The sequence below is a fragment of the Corvus brachyrhynchos genome, unplaced genomic scaffold (genome assembly GCF_000691975.1).
Source record: "Corvus brachyrhynchos isolate BGI_N302 unplaced genomic scaffold, ASM69197v1 scaffold381, whole genome shotgun sequence".
Lineage (NCBI taxonomy): Eukaryota > Metazoa > Chordata > Aves > Passeriformes > Corvidae > Corvus > Corvus brachyrhynchos.
In genome coordinates this window covers 219,647-240,046 of record NW_008236219.1, presented here as the reverse complement: position 1 = coordinate 240,046, position 20,400 = coordinate 219,647, and the positions used below count along the sequence as shown (strand labels likewise).

The window sequence follows — 20,400 nt, the reverse complement described above, 5'->3', positions numbered from 1 at the left end:
AAGAGAAATCCTGCACTTCTTACTATTCTGGCATAGGAGACTGTTTTGAGCAGTCTTCATGCCTTTATTACCAACAGAAAATCTTTGCTTGACTGAGAACCTTCAGAGGAGCAATTAGAGAACCTGGGGCCAGGCAAAGGACTGAGAGCATTTCATGAGGTGAATATGTCAGCAGCTCCTGAGGCTCCAACAATTCCAGTGTTGCAGGGACAGGTTGCACATGGAAGTGTCCTGAAGTGGGCCGGGGATGTCAAAGGTCTGTGCATCCTTATTGACTGATTCCATCTGCAATTAGGAATTCCAGTTCCTAGCAGCTGACATAACCCTCCTGCTAATGATGTGACATTGCTCCAGAAGAGAGGGTATATTTGAAGGTCTTGAGTGCCTCAAGCCCTGAGCTTGTTCTTATGTGCCAAAGACAAAAAAATACATTGTTAAACATTAATATAGTAGTAATGGTACTTTTCCTCATGCTTTCAGACTGATATTAGGGATGTTGAACGAAAAATTGCTCAGCAGGAGGCTAAGCTGCTAGGGGTCGATTTAAGTAGAACTGTGCTTCAAGTAAGCCAAGAAAAACAAGAGAAAAAACACTTGTGGGATACAGGTAGGTCTTACAAACCTGTTATTTCATTTTTATATGGAAAGTAGTGTTCCAAAATTCTTGCCATTAAAATTTTAGTTTACTTATTTTACATTCTCAAATAATTGTATTCTCCTAGTTTGTTGTTACTGGTATTTGGAGTCATACCAGCTTAATTTACAGATGAATTTTCATAAGGATTACAATAATGGTTTTAATAACAGTGTGACTGTTTGTTTTCGTCTGCAGTTACTGGTAAAATTGAGTTAAATCAAAAACTCAAGCAGGACCAGCAAAGCCAGATTCAGCAGCTGAAGAGTGCAGTTAATGAGCTCAAAGCAGAGAAGCTGCAGATTGTCAGCAGCATGCAGCGGCGGCAGCAGCTGGAGGAGCAGACTGTGGAGTTAACCACTGAGGTTCAGTCCTTATACAGAGAGATCAAGGTGAGAAATACTCTTAATTGTCTAACCCTTAGCTTTGCTGGCCTTGAAATAAAAAAATAATAATCTTGTTATACTTAATATTGTCTCTAGTCCTAGAAAATGGGATGGATTTCTAAATGTTTGTCCTGTGCTGCTATTGTATATCTTTGGGAATTTCCAGAACTTTTTTAATACATATTTTCACATTTTCTTTTTTTAATACACCCAAAAAAGAAATAAGTAACCACATTACTTTTTTTACTGCTTGAAAAATTATTGATCTTTACCAGAGTCCGAAAATAAAACCTACTTTTTTCCAACTACTTTTCAGGAAGCAAAAGAGCAGGTACTTCCTTTGGATGCCATGTTAGAGAAATTACAGCAGGAGAAGGAGGATCTAGTGAATAAAAGGACTGCAAGTAATAAAGAAACACAAGAGAAGGTTTGTTTGCTCTTGGCATAGCTGTGAGATAGGATTAGATATTGTTTTTCAGGCATGGATGGAAGCTGTGGTACTGAGTTTGCTTTTAGGAAACGTCGGTGACTCCAGCAGATGCTTTGGATTGATGGAGCTTTCAGGGAAGAAAAGAAACATGTTCAGGACATGAACTCAATTGTAATTAACCTTTGGCAGTCTTGACAAAAGGCTTCTTGGCACATTTGGCAATATTTAGTGACTGATGGCATTCAAAAGCCCTTCCTAATAGACCCAGGAGGAACAGCAAGGATGACCATCACCCATCCTTGCCAAGAGACACACGGGTTTTTCCCAGGTTAAGTGGCCCTCATTCGTTTTGGGAAACATTTTCATGCTTATAAGGAGTATTGGGATTTTAGAAGCTGAAGACTTTATTAGAAAACTAAAGGGAGTTATGATAAGGAATTGTACTTGGGCAGGAGTGTTACCCAGTATCTTTGATGCAGAGCATATCTGTTCTTGAACATAAGACCATATTTCATTTGAAATCTTTCCTTTGCAGATGAATGGCATAAATGAGAAAGTTAAAGATATAAACACGTATATGAAAGAAATTGAAAACTATATTCAACAAGGAAAAGAAGACTATAAAAAGGTAATCTAAAAACCAGTCAATAAAAAGTTAGCATCAAAAGTACTTTTGTTTTTAAATCATATACCATTTTCTTCATATTTCTTTAGCAAAAGGAGTCTGAACTTGATGAAGTAAATTCTCATTTGGCTGCCTGTGAGAAACAGAAGGAAAAGATAAGTAAAGAGATGGAAATGACCCGACAAGATATTGACACTCAAAAGGTGGATATATTGTTTAAAGTATATTTGGTATAGTTGAAATAATTCCTAGTTTTGGTTTGTCTGCCTATGTCTGTAGTGGTGTGAAATTAGCTTCCTCTTGATTTATTTGATCAGTTGTTCGTCAGGATAGCTGCTATACGTGCATTAGGCTGAAAATAGTTTTGAGATTTGTATGTGCAAATTTAAAAATCATTTATCTCTAACCGTCATCTTACGGTATTTCTAAGAGTTCAGTCTGGTGGGATAGTACTCAGCATTTTCAGGAGTATCTTTATGTGGAAGATACCTGCCTTTATAAGTAAAGTACAAACTGCAGGTACCAAAAGTTGCTTGCTACTCCAGATTTGTCATGTGTATAATTCTTGTGTATATGTTTCAAATACTGTTTACATTCCGTATAGGAAATATGTCTTTCCCCATTCTACCCCTTCAATTACTGTCTACTCTTGTAGAACTGAGATAGAGTACTTGGTTAAATCTCATCTTAAACTACTTGTCCTGGTTGAAACATGGCTTAATATTCTCAAAAAGAACGAGTCTTGCATTCAGTTGTGACAGTGAACACTGTCATTCCAGTTTGAAAGATGAAATAATATTGCTGGTTTCCATTATACTCTATTTCTAGGACAAGGTAAGTTCTCACTGTGATAATTTTTGTTGTTGTCAATTATTTTATACTTGCAGCATGTTTTAGAGTTGTGCAGAATTCGTACATTTGTAATCAATAAGCAACATACTGAAACATTATACAATTTCTTGCTTTCTTTTGGTGCTAGATACAGGAAAGATGGCTGGAGGATAATCTCACTTTGAGGAGGCGGAATGAAGAGCTAAAAGAAGTTGAAGACAATATAAAACAACTTACAAAAGAGATGGGAGAAATGAAAGTCCCCCAGATGAAAAAGTAAGCACCTTCAAAACAGAATGGTGTGCTTTGCACAAGAATTCATTGAATGTCTGAATGTTGTAGTCACTGTGTTTTAGTGTGTCCTGGTCCACTTTTCCCCCCATTCATACAGAGTGCTTCATCCTTGACACGTCTGTTTGCTTCATATCCCTGTGATGACAGTGTAAATGACTCCGTGAAATGGTACAGTGCTTCTGGCTGGAAATAGAGATATCTGCTCATTCCTGTTCCAATCCAATCCTTTTCATGATGTTTACTGAGAAATCCACATTTAAATAATTCATGCTTCTGGATAAGAGTATTTAGTTTTCATTTTCAGTCTGCTCACTTAGTTCCCAGCAGCAAATTTTATGTTTACTTCAGTAGTTTAGTAATAGTTGCTTAGATACTAAACACTTTGGAAAAGTAATCACCCCTTTTCTGGTTCTTGCATGTGAAATATTTATGTAGCATGCTGGAGCTTACCCAGTAATTCATCTATTTTGCTCAGTATCCATTTATAAAATTAATTTTTTTTTTGTTTCTGCATATAGCACTTTAGTATTTGAGCTTGACAACTTGCTTCTCCCACTCAGAATAGTGATTTGAATATGTTCTTAGCAAACTTAAAACTATTTTTATTTCAATAGTGTATTCATTTCAGTGGCATTATAGTTTTAACTGTTACAGACTTTATAGATATGATACAATGAGCTGCTGTTTAACATAAAATTAGAACCCTGGTTAAAAAATTGAAACACTAAATACAAAATACTTGTGTATCAATTATGGTTTCACAGTGAACAAAAACATCTGGAGGAGAAAATAGAATCTCTGAAAAGGAACCATCACGTTGCACTTGGCCGCCAGCGTGGGTTTGAGGAGGAGATTGTTCGCTTTAGAAAGGAGCTCAGAGAGCCACAATTCAAAGATGCAGAGGAAAAATACAGGGACATGATGATTGTCATGAGAACAACAGAGCTGGTGAACAAAGATCTGGACCTTTATTACAAGGCTCTTGATAAGTAAGTATTGTCAAATGAGGATGATTCTTAAATGTTTCCATCTTTATTGGTATTGATAACCTTGGTGCAAAGCAGCTTTCAATTCCAGGCTTCCAGGGTAACTCAGAAAATTGCTATGATTCCTTGAGATATATAATAATTTCTCTTTATAAATTCTGGCATTTAAATATTAAGAAGACATAACAAGGTATAACTTCCTTAGTAAATTAATGAAACTATACTGGAAACTACACAGGATTGGTATGATGTAGGAAATTTGTAAGTTAATGTCTGTAATGTACATATATTAAATGCATTGATGGTAATAATTGGAATTTAATACAGTCATAGGTAAGTCTGATATTTGTATTCCCAATTCTCTGTAAGACTTATTTGAAGTTTTGGTTGTACATTTTAGGACTTAATTTGCAGCACAGCAATTGGAGAGAGATAAGGAAAGGTGAAATTGATGTTTAAATCCTTTATTTTTAACTTGGGCCCTTCTACTTTTGTTTCTATAGCAATATATTTTATCATCTTCTGGTCATATCTTAACATGCATAAGATATGCCAGGTAGATTTCTTGTTTCTCATGACAGCTTCTCAGGTAAATAATTGTGTTTTAAAGAATATTACAGTATAGAGGGGTTTTTTTCTCCTTTTCCAGTGTGGGTGGTTTTGTGTTTATATTAAAGAAGGTAAGATCATAAGAAACATGTCTGGCATTTGATGGAAAGTTTAGCAAATTTGTGCTTGTTTCTGTTTCCTCTGGAAGCTTGTTTGCTGGTTGTGGACTGACTGGCCAAAAAGGGCATCTCAAAATTTGTAACCGTATACAGAATGAAACATGTGGCTCCTAAAAACCCTATTTGTTTGTTTGTAACGATGGAATAGTAGTGAACAACTTGATGGACAATAAGGGAGGATTTTTGAATCAGTGGATACATCCAGGAAATAGTAAACTGGTGCTCAGTGGTAGAAAGATAAATATTAGGAACAAAAAAAGAGAAAGAGAGAAAGATAAATATTTTGGCCACTGTAGGCATTCTCAATACACCCATGTCTTGAATAAAGTATGGAATTCTGGCCTTCTATTTAAAAGCAGTGCTGGAAAAAGGAGCACAGAAGAGTAATTACGTGGTTGAGGATACAGCATAATGGTCAAGAAGAGAAACAAAATAAATGAGATCTTTCCAAGTTGAAAGGACATTCTAGAGGAACCCCATTCTAAGCTAGTTTGATAATAACATTAAATAAAGTAAACATAATACTAGAATGTAAGCTAATCCAAAATTTATTGTGTGAAGATCTAATTTGTTCAGAGCGTGTATAAGTCTTCCCTTTCAGCTGTAATGGAAATGCACTCCAAGAATTTCCTTTTTAGATTTTTTTTGTATGGTATCAAATCATCTATTGTTTCTATTTAAGGCTAAACAGGAAAACAGTCTTGTAATTTCAAGAAAAATAGATAAGCATCACTTAGCGGTAATCATCTGAAAAATCGGTGAGACAAAATGCTAACTCCAATGGCCAAACCTGTATCTGTGGCTGGGAAAACCAACATTTTGGGTGTTCCATGCTATCAGATGATCTTTATTTACTTTATTTAGATTTATGATAAATTTTGATGAGGAATGCATTCTTGGGGTTAAGTAAATAGTTGAAAACATTTCAGTTTTACTTAACAAAACTTAATAGAGTTGATACCTCAGTATTCCCCAGAACAGGTGAAAGAGCAAAGGTAGAAAAAGCATATGTAAAAATCCATTTCAGAAGGATATTTGAGAGAAGACTATATTGCCATAAAGTTAGTGAGCATTTTTTTCATTACAGAGTAGCTTTTCTTTAAAAAGCCAAGTTAGAAATGCAGTGTCCTGTCCTTTTCTGAGTGCTTTGTAAGATTTCATGAACTAATGTCATGCTGTTATGTTAACCAGAGAAATTAAATTTAAAATTATTAATGATTATCCTGTGTTACTCTTGCTGCTAAAGAGAAAAGTAGTGCTTGTCACAATGCCTGTTTGGGTAATCACAAATTATATTCTCAGTAGGAATTCTCTGCTCTGAGGAGACTTTAGGTTCTCCTTTCCTGCTGTTGTTTGCCCTGTTGGGTGAGGGTGACTGTGCCAAAGAGTAACACTCCTGTTCTGGAAAGCTTAACATCGGATTCATCTTCTTGGTGTCAGCTTGAAAATAAATCTCACACATAAATCATAAATCTCTTAAAAAGTCAGGTAAAGTCATTCTCCATTGAGTGACTGCAAATATATTTGTCATCATTACTTTCCTACTTCTTAAAACTGAGCTGTTTGTGAGCATAGAATTATTTATGCAGTGGCATGTTGTTATTCCTTAGGTACTTCTCCATCCAAAATAAAATAGTATTTTCTACATTTTTAGTAAAAGTATTAAGGGAATGGAAAGGGAGCTGCCACCTGCCTTAAAGCCCCTAGCAGTCCGTAGCAGCCCATGGTTGCATCTCTAACAATTTGCCTTCTTTGCTGTTGTTTTTCAGAGCAATAATGACATTTCATAGCATGAAAATGGAAGAAATCAACAAAATAATTCGAGACCTGTGGCGAAGCATTTACAGAGGACAAGGTATGTAATAATTTTTTTTACGTTTTACCCATATGTATCCATTTGATATTGAGCACTGCATATGGAAAAGTGTTTGTTCACAAGATGGGAAATAGCTGGTTCCATTCTAAAGGCTGTATCTGTTCTTCACCACTATAATCTTTCATTGCACGTTATATAGTAACGTGCAGGATAAATTGAGTTAATTTTCACTTTCCTGTGTTTTCCAAAGGTTAGGTTTCTTTGAGACAGGGGAAGTGCATGAGTTCATTCCTTCAATTTTGGAAAAATTAATTGCCAATCTATCAGTGGGAGTTCTGAACTGAATTTTTGTTGTCACTACATACTATACCTCTCATCTCCCATTAATCCAATGATATTTTTCGAGATCTTTGATAATGCAAAAACTGTCTCCTTCCCATTTTCAGATATTGAATATATAGAAATTCGCTCTGATGCAGATGAGAATGTCTCAGCCACTGACAAAAGAAGAAATTACAATTACAGGGTAGTAATGGTGAAGGGAGATACAGCACTGGATATGCGAGGAAGATGTAGTGCTGGGCAAAAGGTAATGGCTCTTTATCTTCAGTACATGCACAATAACAGGGATTCTGAAAACTGACTCAGGTGAATGCAGGAATCAAGTGACCAAAGAACAGGCAGCTCCGACGCTTAATTTATTATTGCGTACCACTTTCCTTCACTGTGTCTGGGTGACAATATATGAACAATATATGACTCTGAACATCTGAACCCTGTTTTGGGCTGCCAAAATCCATTGTTTCAAATGGGCACTAGGCTGATTCCCTGCAGGAGTGAAGGGTTTGACTTCCCTCTCTCCTCAAGTTCAAGTCCTCCCATTTTGTCTCTTCCTAGTTACCACTGAGGTTTCCTCAGCTTCAGGTCTATTGATTTGCTCCGGTTTTTTTTCTTTCTGAGCCCTTGGTCTTCTTTTTGCAACTGCATCTACTTCTAAGTTGATAGGACATCTCTTCCTCCAAGTTATGCTGCTTTCACCTGCTGCTGACTATAACCTTTCATTTCATGTCACCAATATCACACCTAGCCATACTTCCAGGCATTGCATTTCCTCCTGTGCTGTCAGCTCGCAGCTCTGTGGTCTGCCCATTCAGCTTCAATAGCACACACTGGCCAAGTGGCCTGATGACACACCAGCTGTGACAATGTGGTCAGAGGTTCATCACAGTTAACCACACCCACACATGTTGAGGGTTGTTTCCACCTGTCTGTTCTATTAAATGTGTCCTCTCCTAGAGTAGTTTAGGATGTTGGCGTTAGAGTCCTATGTAAATGAGAGTGAAACTTGAACAAGTTTCTTAGCTGAAATTCTGAGAATTCTTCTTTGATCATCAAATGTGATGCCAGCAGTTGTGATAATTGGAAAATATTTTTGGTAGCACAGTTTCCATTGAGTGTTCTGTAATTTTTAGTAGCTCAGTAGATCTTGTAAATATGATTACGCATGTTGATGCAAAACTAACATGGTGGTAAAATCCTACTGTCTTCCATTTTAGTAAGTAGTCAGGAGTTCAGTAACTCAAACTTAGTAATATGCAGACAAATTTCCACCCTCCCTCCTGTAGTGGGGTGGGCTCAAGCAGAGTGTAGGGGTAATGCAAACAGCAGTGTTGTAGCTTCTTTACCCCAGATCAGAATTCTTACTTCCAATATCTTCTGAATTTTGAGTACTTCTTTGTAGAGTCAATCTTTGAATTCAAACTTGAAGTTTCAATGTAGTTTTTCAGTAATTAATTAGTTATTGTCATTTTGTGAACTGTCAGCACATTGTTCTGTAAACTTCAGCCACGGTTTGTAATGGCATTAAGAACAGGTTGTTACATGTAGACCTTCTTTAAACAGTTTGAAGCTTGAGATTTTCATGATTTTTCCTTTCCCTCAGGTGCTTGCTTCTCTCATCATTCGCCTTGCTCTAGCAGAAACATTCTGTCTCAACTGTGGCATTCTGGCCCTAGACGAGCCTACAACCAACCTTGACCGAGAAAACATTGAGTCCCTGGCACATGCCCTGGTAGAGTAAGTGAGCTCTCCTTGTGGTGCTTAACAGTGGGTATTTTTCAATACCCAGTTGGCAGTAGTTAATTATATTTTACGCTGGCTTATCTTTGTTGAGAGTAGTTTTAGATTCCATCTCTATCTGGAAAAGAAAAAAATATTTCTTGCATAATTTGAGGGGGTTTTTTATGTGGGTAAAAAGAGTGGCTCATCAGGATTAGATTGCTCAATGGTTTATGTCATTCATTATCAATAAGGAAATATTTTTGTGCTTTGTATTTGCAAGTTCTCTAATGCTAACATGGGATTTAGATAAATGCACACTCAATAATATCTCTCTGTAGGATAATAAAGAGTCGCTTACACCAACGCAACTTTCAGCTTCTGGTGATTACTCACGATGAAGATTTTGTTGAACTTCTGGGCCGTTCTGAGTATGTGGAAACATTCTACAGGATAAAGAAGAACATTGACCAGTGCTCTGAGATCGTGAAATGCAGTGTCAGCTCCCTAGGCTCCTATGTTCATTAGACTGCTAAGTAATTACATATTATAGACAGCATAACCTGATACATTATACACTCCCTGACTTGATAAGAGGTCAGTGTAGGTGTCTGAAAATGTAGTTCCTTTGTATCATATTCTGTTGAAGATTTGTAACAATTTTAGCCAGAGTCTAAAACTGTGAGACTTTTATACTTCTTATCTTTCCACATATTTCTGTCCCTGGGTTTAGGAATCACCATCATTCGAAAGAATTTAAATGAATATGACATAGTTAAATTTTGATGTATTTTATGCTTTAAAAGTGAAAATAAAGTTGTGATGTTCTTTGTGGATGTCCTGCTGGGGAGATCCAGTTGCAGAATCTCTGGAGTAGCTACAGCTCAGTGGAATATGGCTTGCTCTCCATCCCTGGCAAGGTCAGCAGTGCTGGGTGTCGCTTTGGTTGAAGGTGTGTTCATTGCTACCCACCTAATCTACCCAAAATTCACAGGCTTCAAAGAACTTTTACTGCTTTCTCTGCAAGGTAACCTAACTCTGGCTGTTCAAAGACAGAATCTTCCCCAAGTCAGCTTTGCTTCAGAATAAAGCAAAGGCCCATCTCTAACCAGATGAAGGAGTGAATTCTCTGCTCAGTGAGTTATGTCCTGATTCTTCATGGCAATGTCTGCAAACAGGAAAATGGAACATAAGTGCCTCAGAGCGTTAGGTTGTGTGAATGCTGAACTTCACCTGCCCTGCTTTGAGTTCTTCCTGAAGCTCTTTTCCTTGGTGTGATAACACCCAGGCACCCTATAGCTTGACAGCCCCAGGGAACCCACTTCTCAGTGGGAGTGACAATGGAAAGCCACAGGGGTGGTCTGCTGCAAAATGCAAAGGGCCTGATTATCAAGAGTCCTGAGGTTGCACACAAGTTCCTCATGCTGCTTCCGAAGCCACGCAAGCCCTGAGGGGAGGGATTTCTGGGTCCCTGTTTCTTTGTAATCAAGTCAGGGGCTACCTTGAATTCTTGGTAAGTGTCCACAAACAGAAGCTGGACTTAAAATTCTTTGAAACCTCAGTCAATGGTGTATGACCAAAGCACAATTTCAGAGGAAGAATCTTTAAACCACCATGAAAGAAAGTTAATTTCTGTAACATCAGGACATTTCTCCTTGGCAAATGTTTGAGTGAGCCTTAGAACATTGGATGTTGTCTTCCTCCTCTGCCAGGGTGCAGGAATCCCTTTTTTTTGCAGGGATAGGGAGCAGTTGACATGGGAGGGGTGCAAGCAGACCTGGCTTGTATGGACAGGGCCTGGGGCTGGCTGAGCATGATAGACCAGAGCCTTTGCCCCTGGAGATGGTGCAGCTGTGCCCCTCACATTACCATCACACACCCCCACCATCACCTCCTGAGGGGTCTGGATATCTGCACAGAAAAGGACAGAGCCCAGTATACCCCTACTCTGGTTCTTCTCTATGGCAAAGGCTCTTAGGCCTCAGCCTTGGCCAGGGTGAGTGGCAGTAGGTGCCTTAAAGTGTGATGGCAGAAACCAAGATCTTCAGCTAAGGATTATTTCCACCTAAATTTTCTAAAACTGGAAGCTACCAGTGTCAGGGTGACCCCAGTCATTGGGAAACCACTCAAAGATAAGAAAATGAATGGGACTTCCTAGCAATTACGCTTTCACCAATTCCCCAAAAAAGCAATGAACACACAGCTGGGGAGGGGGGGGGAGAGTAGGAAAAGGAAAATGCTACTACCCTGCATTATGTTTGCAGTTTTAAATAAGAAGCTTCACCGACTCTAGTACTACTTCCTGAAGGGAAATTTTCTTAAAGATACAATCAACAGAAAAAAAAATGCTTTGTCTTTTCAGATTTTCCTGTACAACCTATTTATTTTAGCATGACATGTACACCCCAGCTCTGCACTGTCACCAGAAGCAACTCCCCAACCTTTGTAAGTTCTGCCCTACTTTTTCCCAAGTTAAGGCCATAGCTCACAGTTCCTCCATGAAGTACTTTGGGTACATTTTTGCCTAATCAGCCTTTCCCAAGTTTATGCTCACACATACTTTGATATTAAACATTTTGCCAGAACATAGGGAGAACACAAGAAATGTAGTGGGAAACCAACCTCTCCTATATCAAATAAATTAAAATGATAAAAAATAACCCACTGAATAATTTGAATAATCCATAGGCTCCTTGACAGCCAAAAGCATGGAAAAGAGACTCTGCCAGCCCCATGGTTTTCATGTGGACTAGAAAACAAAAAACAGGCTTATGTAAATTAAGTGTAGGAGAAACTTCAAACACTTTCATGATATTCTGCTGTTGATGGGTACCTTGGGACAGTGAGGGCAAAAATGGGCCCGACTGCTCCAGCCATGGCGGTGCTGCCACCTCTCCCATGCCCACCGGAAGCAGCAGCAGATGGGTACAGTCAGCCGCCCCCAGCGCCACGTCAAGGGGATCCCTGCTCTGCCACAGCTTCCTGCCCTGTCACACAGGGACAACCTCCACCCACGGCGGGAGGGCTGGAGGGGAGGGTGGCACAGGAGCAGAACATCCCAGGAGAGGTGTTCTTGCCCCTACGTGATGCTACACAAAGTGCAGAACCAAGCGGAGATGTTCTGTGGCAAACAAGGCACAGATTTATTGCTGTAATTCACTGGGCAGGTGGCAAAGTGGTGAAGAAAGTTTTTGTCTACTTCCCATTTTGGGTGGAGTGGGGGTGGATTTTCAGCAGGGAGATCACAGCGCCCATCCTCCAGACAGCAATCCATGCACACACCTCACAGAAACAGGCACACACTCAGATACGTGACGGTTAAAAGCCAAAAATAACAGCTGCAAAATAACAGTATCAAGTCAGCAGAATTGCCGTTGGTTCATGAGCCGAGATTCAGGCAGTTACCTTGGATGGTAATTGCAAAGCCACTTGTCTGAGGGCACCAAACACCAACTCTGCCTGTTGGCCTGGAAGGGTTGATTGAGTGCAAATCCCTTCCAAGAAATTTGGTCTGGTTGCAGCCTCAGTTCTGGCAAATGCTTTTGGAGCCAGGGATGTACAGGAGATGGAGGGCTTTGGCATGCACCACTCAGGTAAGAGACTTTCGTTCCGCCTCTGTGCCACAACATCCATTTCTTCAGTACCATGACGTATTTTTGCTTTATCTACACTAAGCAAGATGCCAACTACTTTCACTAGGAAGAAAACCCAGAGACCTCCAAGACATGCCTGTCTGAACATTTTGTTTCTAATTGGAATTAACATTAGTAATAGAAAACCAATACTTCAATTTTCTGATGCTTACTTCAGTATTATTTCTGCAGTATAACTCTGCTGCCTGTTTACAGACTGCTGCATAACACCTGCTCCAAAGTACTTTCGATTTGCAAACTTCAGAGAAGATTAATTGTTTTAATTTTTTTTTAATAAAAACTGCTTTATGGCCTGCCTGAAGTAAACAACTGACTTACTTAACTCATTACTCCCAGCTGCAACTTCTCCAAGTAGCTTCCTCCTACATGCCATGTTTTAGGCAAAGAGCTTTTAGGTGCCATAGAATTACATTAAAAAACACAAGCAGATGAGATTATCTACAAATAAACACCACAAACTAAAGCAATAAATATAGATGATGCTTTCAAAAGCTTAATCATTTGCTGTCTCCCTGCAACTTTGCATTTAAATGTCACACCAAGTATCATCTCATCTATTTCAGTATGACAGGGTTTGCTGCCCCCGGGCAATCTGCCAGGAGCCAGCGTTTACTCTCTGCCTACTGCAAGATTACACCTTTGGGGAACGCCACACAATTTGCAAATTCTCCTTCATCTGGCTCCATACTGTAATTTGATCTACACAGGAAAAGTAAATTGCTGGAACTGTAGTGCACCCGTCTCTCCAGCTGCAGCAGCTGAAGGAAGCAGGAAGGTTCCAGCACTGCCAGCCCTGCACAAGGGAGAACTCAATGTTTATAAAGCCAATAAACCCAACCACTGATTCAAGAGATACTACATGTGCTGATGCTACACTTTATGCCGTGACCCACATTTGGGTTTTTTCAGCTTATAAAATGTTTTATTTAATTGCTCTGTTAAGTAAGGATCAGCACACATGAGAGAACGGCCTGGAAGATGTATTGGTGGCTTCTCCATGAGGATTTCATAAAAGTCAACGCTGGAATAGTGTTGGAAATGAGAAAATGGTTAGTAGGGTCATCCAAAATCAGGCCCTCAAGGACAAACTGAAGTTACTTATATCACCTCAGTTAAAGCATCTGCTGGACCTTCTGAGTTCTGACATTGTTTCTCAATGCCATGATCCTATCCTGTCTCTCCAAAAATCCTCCACCTGCCACAGGGATGAATTTGGTTGCTAAAGCAAAGGTGGGAAGGTGATTCAGTTGCCTCCCTTCACTCAAACTGCCAGGGAGAGGGAGCTGAGCATGAGGAGACTGCAGGGAAAGGAAAGGCACCCAGGAGAAGGAGGTGCCCTCCTTGCCAGCCATGCTGGGGTCCTCTTCCCATCCTGAGCCAGGGATGGCTAAAGCAGCTGGGCGGGAACATTCCCACCCCTCCTGCCTGCCAACTGCCACTGGGATGGCCCAGTACGAAGGTGAAGCTACTGTCTGTTTAACTGGGGAGGCACGAATTCAGCCTGGCTAAAATTATGGAAATTATTCACCCATTCCCTACAGAGCCAGGTTAGAGAAGAGGACGCTGCCATAGGGAGCTGTAGCCCCTGGATATCTGACAGCCATTGGTCATACCTATTTCTTTCCTCTGATTTCCATCAATTCCATCCATGTCCCCCAATGTCATCCCATGCTGGTCATGGCCATGGCTGCAGCCAACCCCTCTGGTCTTCATTTGTGTGCGGTGATTGTGGCATCCAACCTTGGCTTTGCTGCTGGAAAAAAAAATATAAAAGAAAGAAAAAATCCATGGCTTTGGGTACAGAACAAAGCAAAATTTCTGGGTTTGGTTTCTGGGTCTCTTCAGATGACTTCTCCGTTTTCTGGTGTCATCATCAGAGATGCAGCTGTGGAAAGGCTCAACCAATGCTGGCCCAACGTGCACCATCACCCCCTGGTCTCTCCTCCACATGGGGGCAAGAGGAGCACAATGTACCTAAAATAACCACCTGGATAATTTCTCTGAATTGGTTGGGACCTACTTGGGGTGGCTTGAATCAAGCATTAAGAGCATGGGGTGGCAAGGCAGGGTGGGGACACACCTCTGGGACCCCTCTGTTTTCTGCCTCTGGCCACAGCTGGACATACACGGCAAAAAACAGCAAAGCAAAACCATCTCTTCTATGACCAGGAGACTCAGTTCAGGCTAGACTCACATACGTGGGGTTCTGTGTCTACCTTGATCAGCAGCACTGGGTTCATGGTCATGGTGTCCCAGCACCCCAGTCCCTTTGGGAAGGACAGCTTGACTGACCAACACTCTTGGAAGGAGCTGTTTTGGTTCCCTGCAGGTCCCATGCTCCTGGTGGGTCTGATCCCCTCTCACATGAGCCTCCCCCAGTGCTGTTTCTCAGAACTGGGCTCCACCTTCTAGGTATCATTTTCTACCCCCACAATGCAAATTTACACATGTGAGCTTTTCCCATCAGCAGGTTCATGTTGCAATATCAATAGTTTGGGGAAGGATTTTATCTGCCTTTGAGGGAGGTGACATACACTCTCCCATGCATGGTTTGCAGAGTTGGGTAATCCAAATCATGGGAACACTCTCCATAGCCGTCCATAGCCCTGTGATCCCACTGGGACACTGCGCCAGGGCACAGTGATGGGACTATAGAACATTTCCTGGGGTCACGGTGCATCCTGCTCCAGCAGTTCAGCTCAAGGGAGCCAGGGACACTGGCTTTGGGACAGGTGGACATGACAAGCTCTGCACTGTGCAGCCCTGGATATACACCAGGCCCTCCACCTGAAGTGATGGGAACACTACAGGGTCCCATCTGCCTCTGAACCAGCCTCTCAAAATCACAGGAAATTCAATGACTGGGAACTGTCACCATCTTTTTTTCAGGAAAACAAATTTTTTCAGGCTAGTACAGGAACAAATGGTGAGTGCTGCAGTCCAGTCCTGCCACTGCAACCTTAGGCCAATGGTCATCCCACAGAGAAGGAGAACAGTGAAGTGGGAAGAGGTTAATTTGAAATATGAAGTTCAGGCTTCCTCAGGCTCTCTCTGGCTCTGTGACACCTTGACTTGACTGAAATTTTGGAAATTTAAAAAAAAAAAAAAGGTTTAAACTTAAATGTTTCTACATTTTCTAAATTCATTTAACAATTTGCACTATTTATAAGCCTCCAAGCAGGTACCAGCTGAAGTTGGGCTTCCCTGGACAGGGTTTGCCCCAGCTGGGGGAGCAGCACTGCAGGGCCATGGGGAGCTAGTGACAGCAGAGCCACAAGGTGCTGCTTCACCTGTGCATGCAGGAGGATGTAGCAAAAGTCATTTAAGAGTCTGGAGAAGAAATTAACCTTTTGCCAAGTCAACTTTTTTTGCCACAAAATTTCTGCTGACAACACCAGCCATAGTGGGAAATAACTATGGGTTTGTGTCTGTTCTCCTGCTCAAGAATATGGTGGTTTGAATCCCTGAACTATTGTTGATTCTCTGATGTCCCCGTGGAAGGTGTGAGAGGGACAATGTGGCATGGCATGGGATGGTGTGGGATGCCAAGCTGGGCACTACAGGAGCCGTTGTCTCACAATGGGATTTGTGTTACAGAGCTAAGTCCTTTTTGAAACTAAATACCCACATGCCAGAAAACACCCTCAGCTATTTCTTCCTTTACAAACATGAGCACTTTTATTTTGTTTTTGCATATGTTTAACATCTTGATAAAAGTTTTGAGGTTTTCTTTTCCTTCAAATCTTTGACAACTTGAGCTTACTGGGGCTGCTGTTATTATGGCCAAAGGACATGAATTTTTCTGGCACACAGTTCAGCTCTTCCTCTCCAACAGCATCCCTGTGCCAGGCCTTTCCCTGTAACGCTGCCATTGCCCATGATCCCCCTTTATGCTGGTGGTGGCCAAGCTGCAGCACAGGGCACTGAGGTCCCAGCATGGCCCAGGGACACTACTAAGAAAAGGAGCCTTGCAGGAGGAGAGGTCCAGGTACCTGCTGGTGTTATGTCATCCTCCATGAGACACCAGCAGGAGCCTGGCAGGCATCCAGCCATGCACATTCTAGAGGTGGTCCTTCTGCATAACTGTTTGTCTTTTCCATCGTGGAGACCAGGAAAGCACCAACGGGTATTCCTCTGCCTTGACTTTACTCAAGCCTTGCAACGTGCTTGGTTTGGTCCTGCACATGTCCATGGTTTTCCACATGCAGCACATTACAAACATGCTCGATAGTAAATAGATCCTTGAACATCAAAAAGAAAATCTCATCTTCTCATCCCAGTATCTCCTTATCTATCAGTTAGGTGATTAAAATCTGCATGTATATATAGAATAATAGATAACGTTATTCAAAGTATAGAGAAGTCTTTGCCACCATTACGTAATGCCCTTCTTTGGGGTGTCTCACTTCCCACTGCATCCTCTGCTGCACAGGAAGACACCTATATTTGGCAGTAGCAATGGAGACGCAGGTCCTTTTTCACACTATAAAAATGGTGCTGTCTCAAGCAGAGGCAGAGAGGCCCTGGCCATCCAGCCCAGCCAGCACAGGACGTGCTCAGACAGCCGTGACAGGATGCTCCCCTCACTGAAGACAACTTTCACTCTCCTCTCCCTGCTCCAGCTCGTCTCATCCAGAGCCATGACTCCATCTCCCCAGCAAATACTGAAGGAAGTCATCCTCCTGATCCAACAGCTCAACTCAGGAGTGCAGGTAAATGCTGCTACACCTCTTGGCTTTGCTTTGCTTACTCGTTATTGATGATGATGATAATGTTCTTCAGTGTCCAAGGCCGGGCACTGGCACTGCCACCACAGGTGCCTGCTTGGGTGGCAGAAGCCCTTCCCGCTGGCTCAATCCACTCCATCCCACCTCCTGCTTGGGGCACCCTGGCCCGTTTCAGCCTAGACTTTGTGGGATCAGCACTTGAGTTGGTGGTACAAGCAGCTTCTGGGGTCAGGTCAGATGAAGTTTTCCGCCTGATGTTAGGTACTTTGCAGAAAAAAAGTCCTGAGGAACAAGAAAACCCTCTGTGTCAGGGTGACAGAGGCAGCTCGGGGATGTGGACATGGTGGTCTGGGCAGTGTGAGCTGCCAGAGGGTTCCTGCTGTACTCCCACTGAGCACACAGGGACTCTCCTGCACCTTCCCAGACAAGTGCTGTGCAAACCCAGGTCCTGTGCCCAGGAGCCTGTTTGGAAACAATTTGCTGAAAGATGGATCTCAGTGCTGGCAGCACCAAGGGTGCATCCACACCATGGCCTGCTGGAGAGGGATGGAGACACAGTGCCCCTTCCTGGCAGAGGGATGATGGTCTTATAATGACAGTCTCATAACCATGACTCTCCCTTGTGTTGCCTCTCCAGGTCCCCTGCAATGACACCCGAGTGGCACAGGTCACCTTCATGGATCGAAAGGTAAACACCTATGCAGAGATAGGCAGAAAATGCATTTATCATAAACCCACACATAGCCAGGGCCTCCTCCCCATGGGGGACAGCACCTGTAGCTGAGGTAGCTTTATTAGTCACTGAAGGGCTGCTCAGTGCCAGTCGGTGGCATGTGTATGGCTGGATGCTGGGTGTGCCTGAGCACCTGCCTCCATCCCACATCTCTGTCCCCCAGTTCCCCCTAACCCCAGCCATGGGGCACAGCCCAGGGCCCAGGTCACTGCTGTAACATGAAAGCAGCTTAGGAAGTCACTGTGGAACCTCCTGCTAGTCCTGGACACCTGAATAAGCAGCTTCAACTTAATTCAGCTACATGGTTCTAATCATTCCCCTCTGTGTTCCCCAGCTGCCGGACCAGGAGCTGCTGTGCCAGGCAGACATGGCACTCACCAAAGTCACCAGGTGCAAGGAAGTCTATGAGCCACTCATCACCAACCTGAAGCGCCTGCATGGCAAGAAGGTAAGCAGGGGCTGCACCTCCCCCCTCGTTCTGTGCTCCACAGCTCTGGCCCCATGGTGCCTGTGGCCCCACACCAAGGGTACCACAGGGCTGATCAGAATTTGCTCTCTTGAATTTGGCCAGAGCTGGGCATTGCAAACCTGAAAGTGATTCAGGATAATCTGCCTCTATCTATCAGCCCCCACCAGCCCCAGGCCGCCCAGACCAGTGGTCATGGGGGTCACACTGCTGGGCACAGGGGCCAGATGCTTGTTCTGAGCAAAGGACAATTCCTGAGATCCCGGGCCAGTATCCTTACCACTCTGAGTTATTTGCTGAATTATTTATGTGGCAACGGAGGCAGAAAAAGCATCTGTCTGGGCTGGGAGCCTAGCTACCCACCGCCGCAGCAGCTAAATCGTGCTGCCAGCTCTAATGTATTTACACTTTTCCTTCCCCAGAACTGCTTCCTGAGAGATGAAAATGAGATCTACCTGCGCCACTTCTTACCAGCGCTGGGGAACTTCACCCAGGGGATGTACAGGCGCAGGGGCTCGTCGGCTACACAGTAAGACAGGCACGGCTGCCAGCCCCGAGCCCCGGGATCTCACTGCTGATAGCTCTAAAATAGGTTTTGCGGAGTGGTTTTTTTTGTTTCGGGTTTTTTTCTCTTTTTGCTCCCCGTTTCGTGCAGTTCCTCAGTCCTGCTCCAGCCGTCCTAAACCCAACCAATCCTCACAATCTGTCCCAGAGGGTACGCCGGGCACCTGGGGTCCTCAGCTGCGACGGGAAATGTCCCCTGCACGGCAGGCACCTAACATCTCCCAGACTTTCCGTCCGAGTGCTGTTTGTTAGATATTACTCAATCTTAGCAGAAGCGGTCTCGTTTGGACAAGGCTGCCCTTAACTCTTCCGTGCAGCCCTGCGGCTCATCCAGCTGGGATGCAACAACCCTTCCCTCTCCCCGGGAGGAGGGATGCGGGAGGATTTGCCGAGCTGGGAGGAGCAGAGCATCCTGGAGAGCATCCTGGACCAGCTGCTGAGGAGCCTGAGCTCTTAACTCATTCATCTGCTCCTGCAGCACCTACAAAACCAAAAACAGATTATCTGCTTCCTGTTCCCCTTAGTGACAGGAGGTTTCTTCACAATCATCTTCTCTTCCTAAAGAGATCAAAATCTACGCTGAAATGGTGAATTTTTCACTGATATGCTACTACAGCAGCTGAGGGGAAGGCCGACTTCTGGGAGCAGAGCTGGGGAAGTGCAGCATGCGAGAGCAAAAGCTGGGAGGGGAAACGGGTCAGAGGGGGCTGGAATTGTTACTGCAACTTCAATGTGTCTCTTCTATTGTCAGTGGCTTTTAAATTATTAATAGTGAAGACAGGAGAGTCTGTAGGATAACTTTGAATCTAATGGGTGCTCACAGGCGTCATATTTCTGAAGTTTATTTATTATTATATGTTATTTAAATAACTTATTTTTATAGTGTGTAATCTAAATATTCAAGACCAAAAAGTCCTCGCTGTTGAAAGTTTTTCTTTGCTTGGGACCCAAAATAAAAAGGAAAAGCCAATATTCAAGTGGTTTACTTTGAAATTACTTGGTAGTTCTGTGGAATACAATCATATTTAAAATACTGCTACCTCACTTTAGGGAACTCTTACTGTCTGATTGCCTTTGCACAACAATGAATGAACATGTGCTGATTTGTAATTTATTGTTCTTCTCTCTATTTAAAATATTTGTATTACAAGAGTTAATATATTCAAATTACCATGTATTTGAACGTCTTCATTTTATTATTTTGTTCATATCAACTATGCACTAATGTTATTGAAGTGTCCCAGGGCTTAAGCAATAAACGATTAAGAGCTCTTGGTGCCCATGCTTTATGCTGTCAATTCCCTCTTACCTTCAGCATTTCATGTCGAGCATCAGTGGCGCTGCCTCCTTGGTCAGCACAGGGGACTGGGTTGAAGAATGCTGGCATTTTTGGGTCAATGTACAGTAAATGTACCCACTCTGCCACTGAGAGCAAGGTCTCGAGAAAGGAAAAGGCACCAAAGAACCCG

At 42.5% G+C, this 20,400-nt stretch overlaps 1 protein-coding gene across 1 annotated transcript in view; it reads left to right on the top strand.

The window, feature by feature from the left end:
• RAD50 (RAD50 double strand break repair protein) overlaps nt 1–9,653 on the top strand; it is a 19,075-nt gene extending 9,422 nt beyond the window's left edge. The window contains exons 16-26 of the mRNA XM_008643421.2: nt 481–607; nt 833–1,026; nt 1,337–1,447; nt 1,986–2,078; nt 2,165–2,278; nt 3,055–3,182; nt 3,965–4,189; nt 6,684–6,769; nt 7,177–7,319; nt 8,673–8,806; nt 9,130–9,653. Coding sequence (XP_008641643.1) covers nt 481–607; nt 833–1,026; nt 1,337–1,447; nt 1,986–2,078; nt 2,165–2,278; nt 3,055–3,182; nt 3,965–4,189; nt 6,684–6,769; nt 7,177–7,319; nt 8,673–8,806; nt 9,130–9,316 — 1,542 coding nt within the window. The 3' untranslated portion in view covers nt 9,317–9,653. The remainder of the gene's footprint in view (nt 1–480; nt 608–832; nt 1,027–1,336; nt 1,448–1,985; nt 2,079–2,164; nt 2,279–3,054; nt 3,183–3,964; nt 4,190–6,683; nt 6,770–7,176; nt 7,320–8,672; nt 8,807–9,129) is intronic.
• Nucleotides 9,654–20,400: the final 10,747 nt, after the last annotated feature.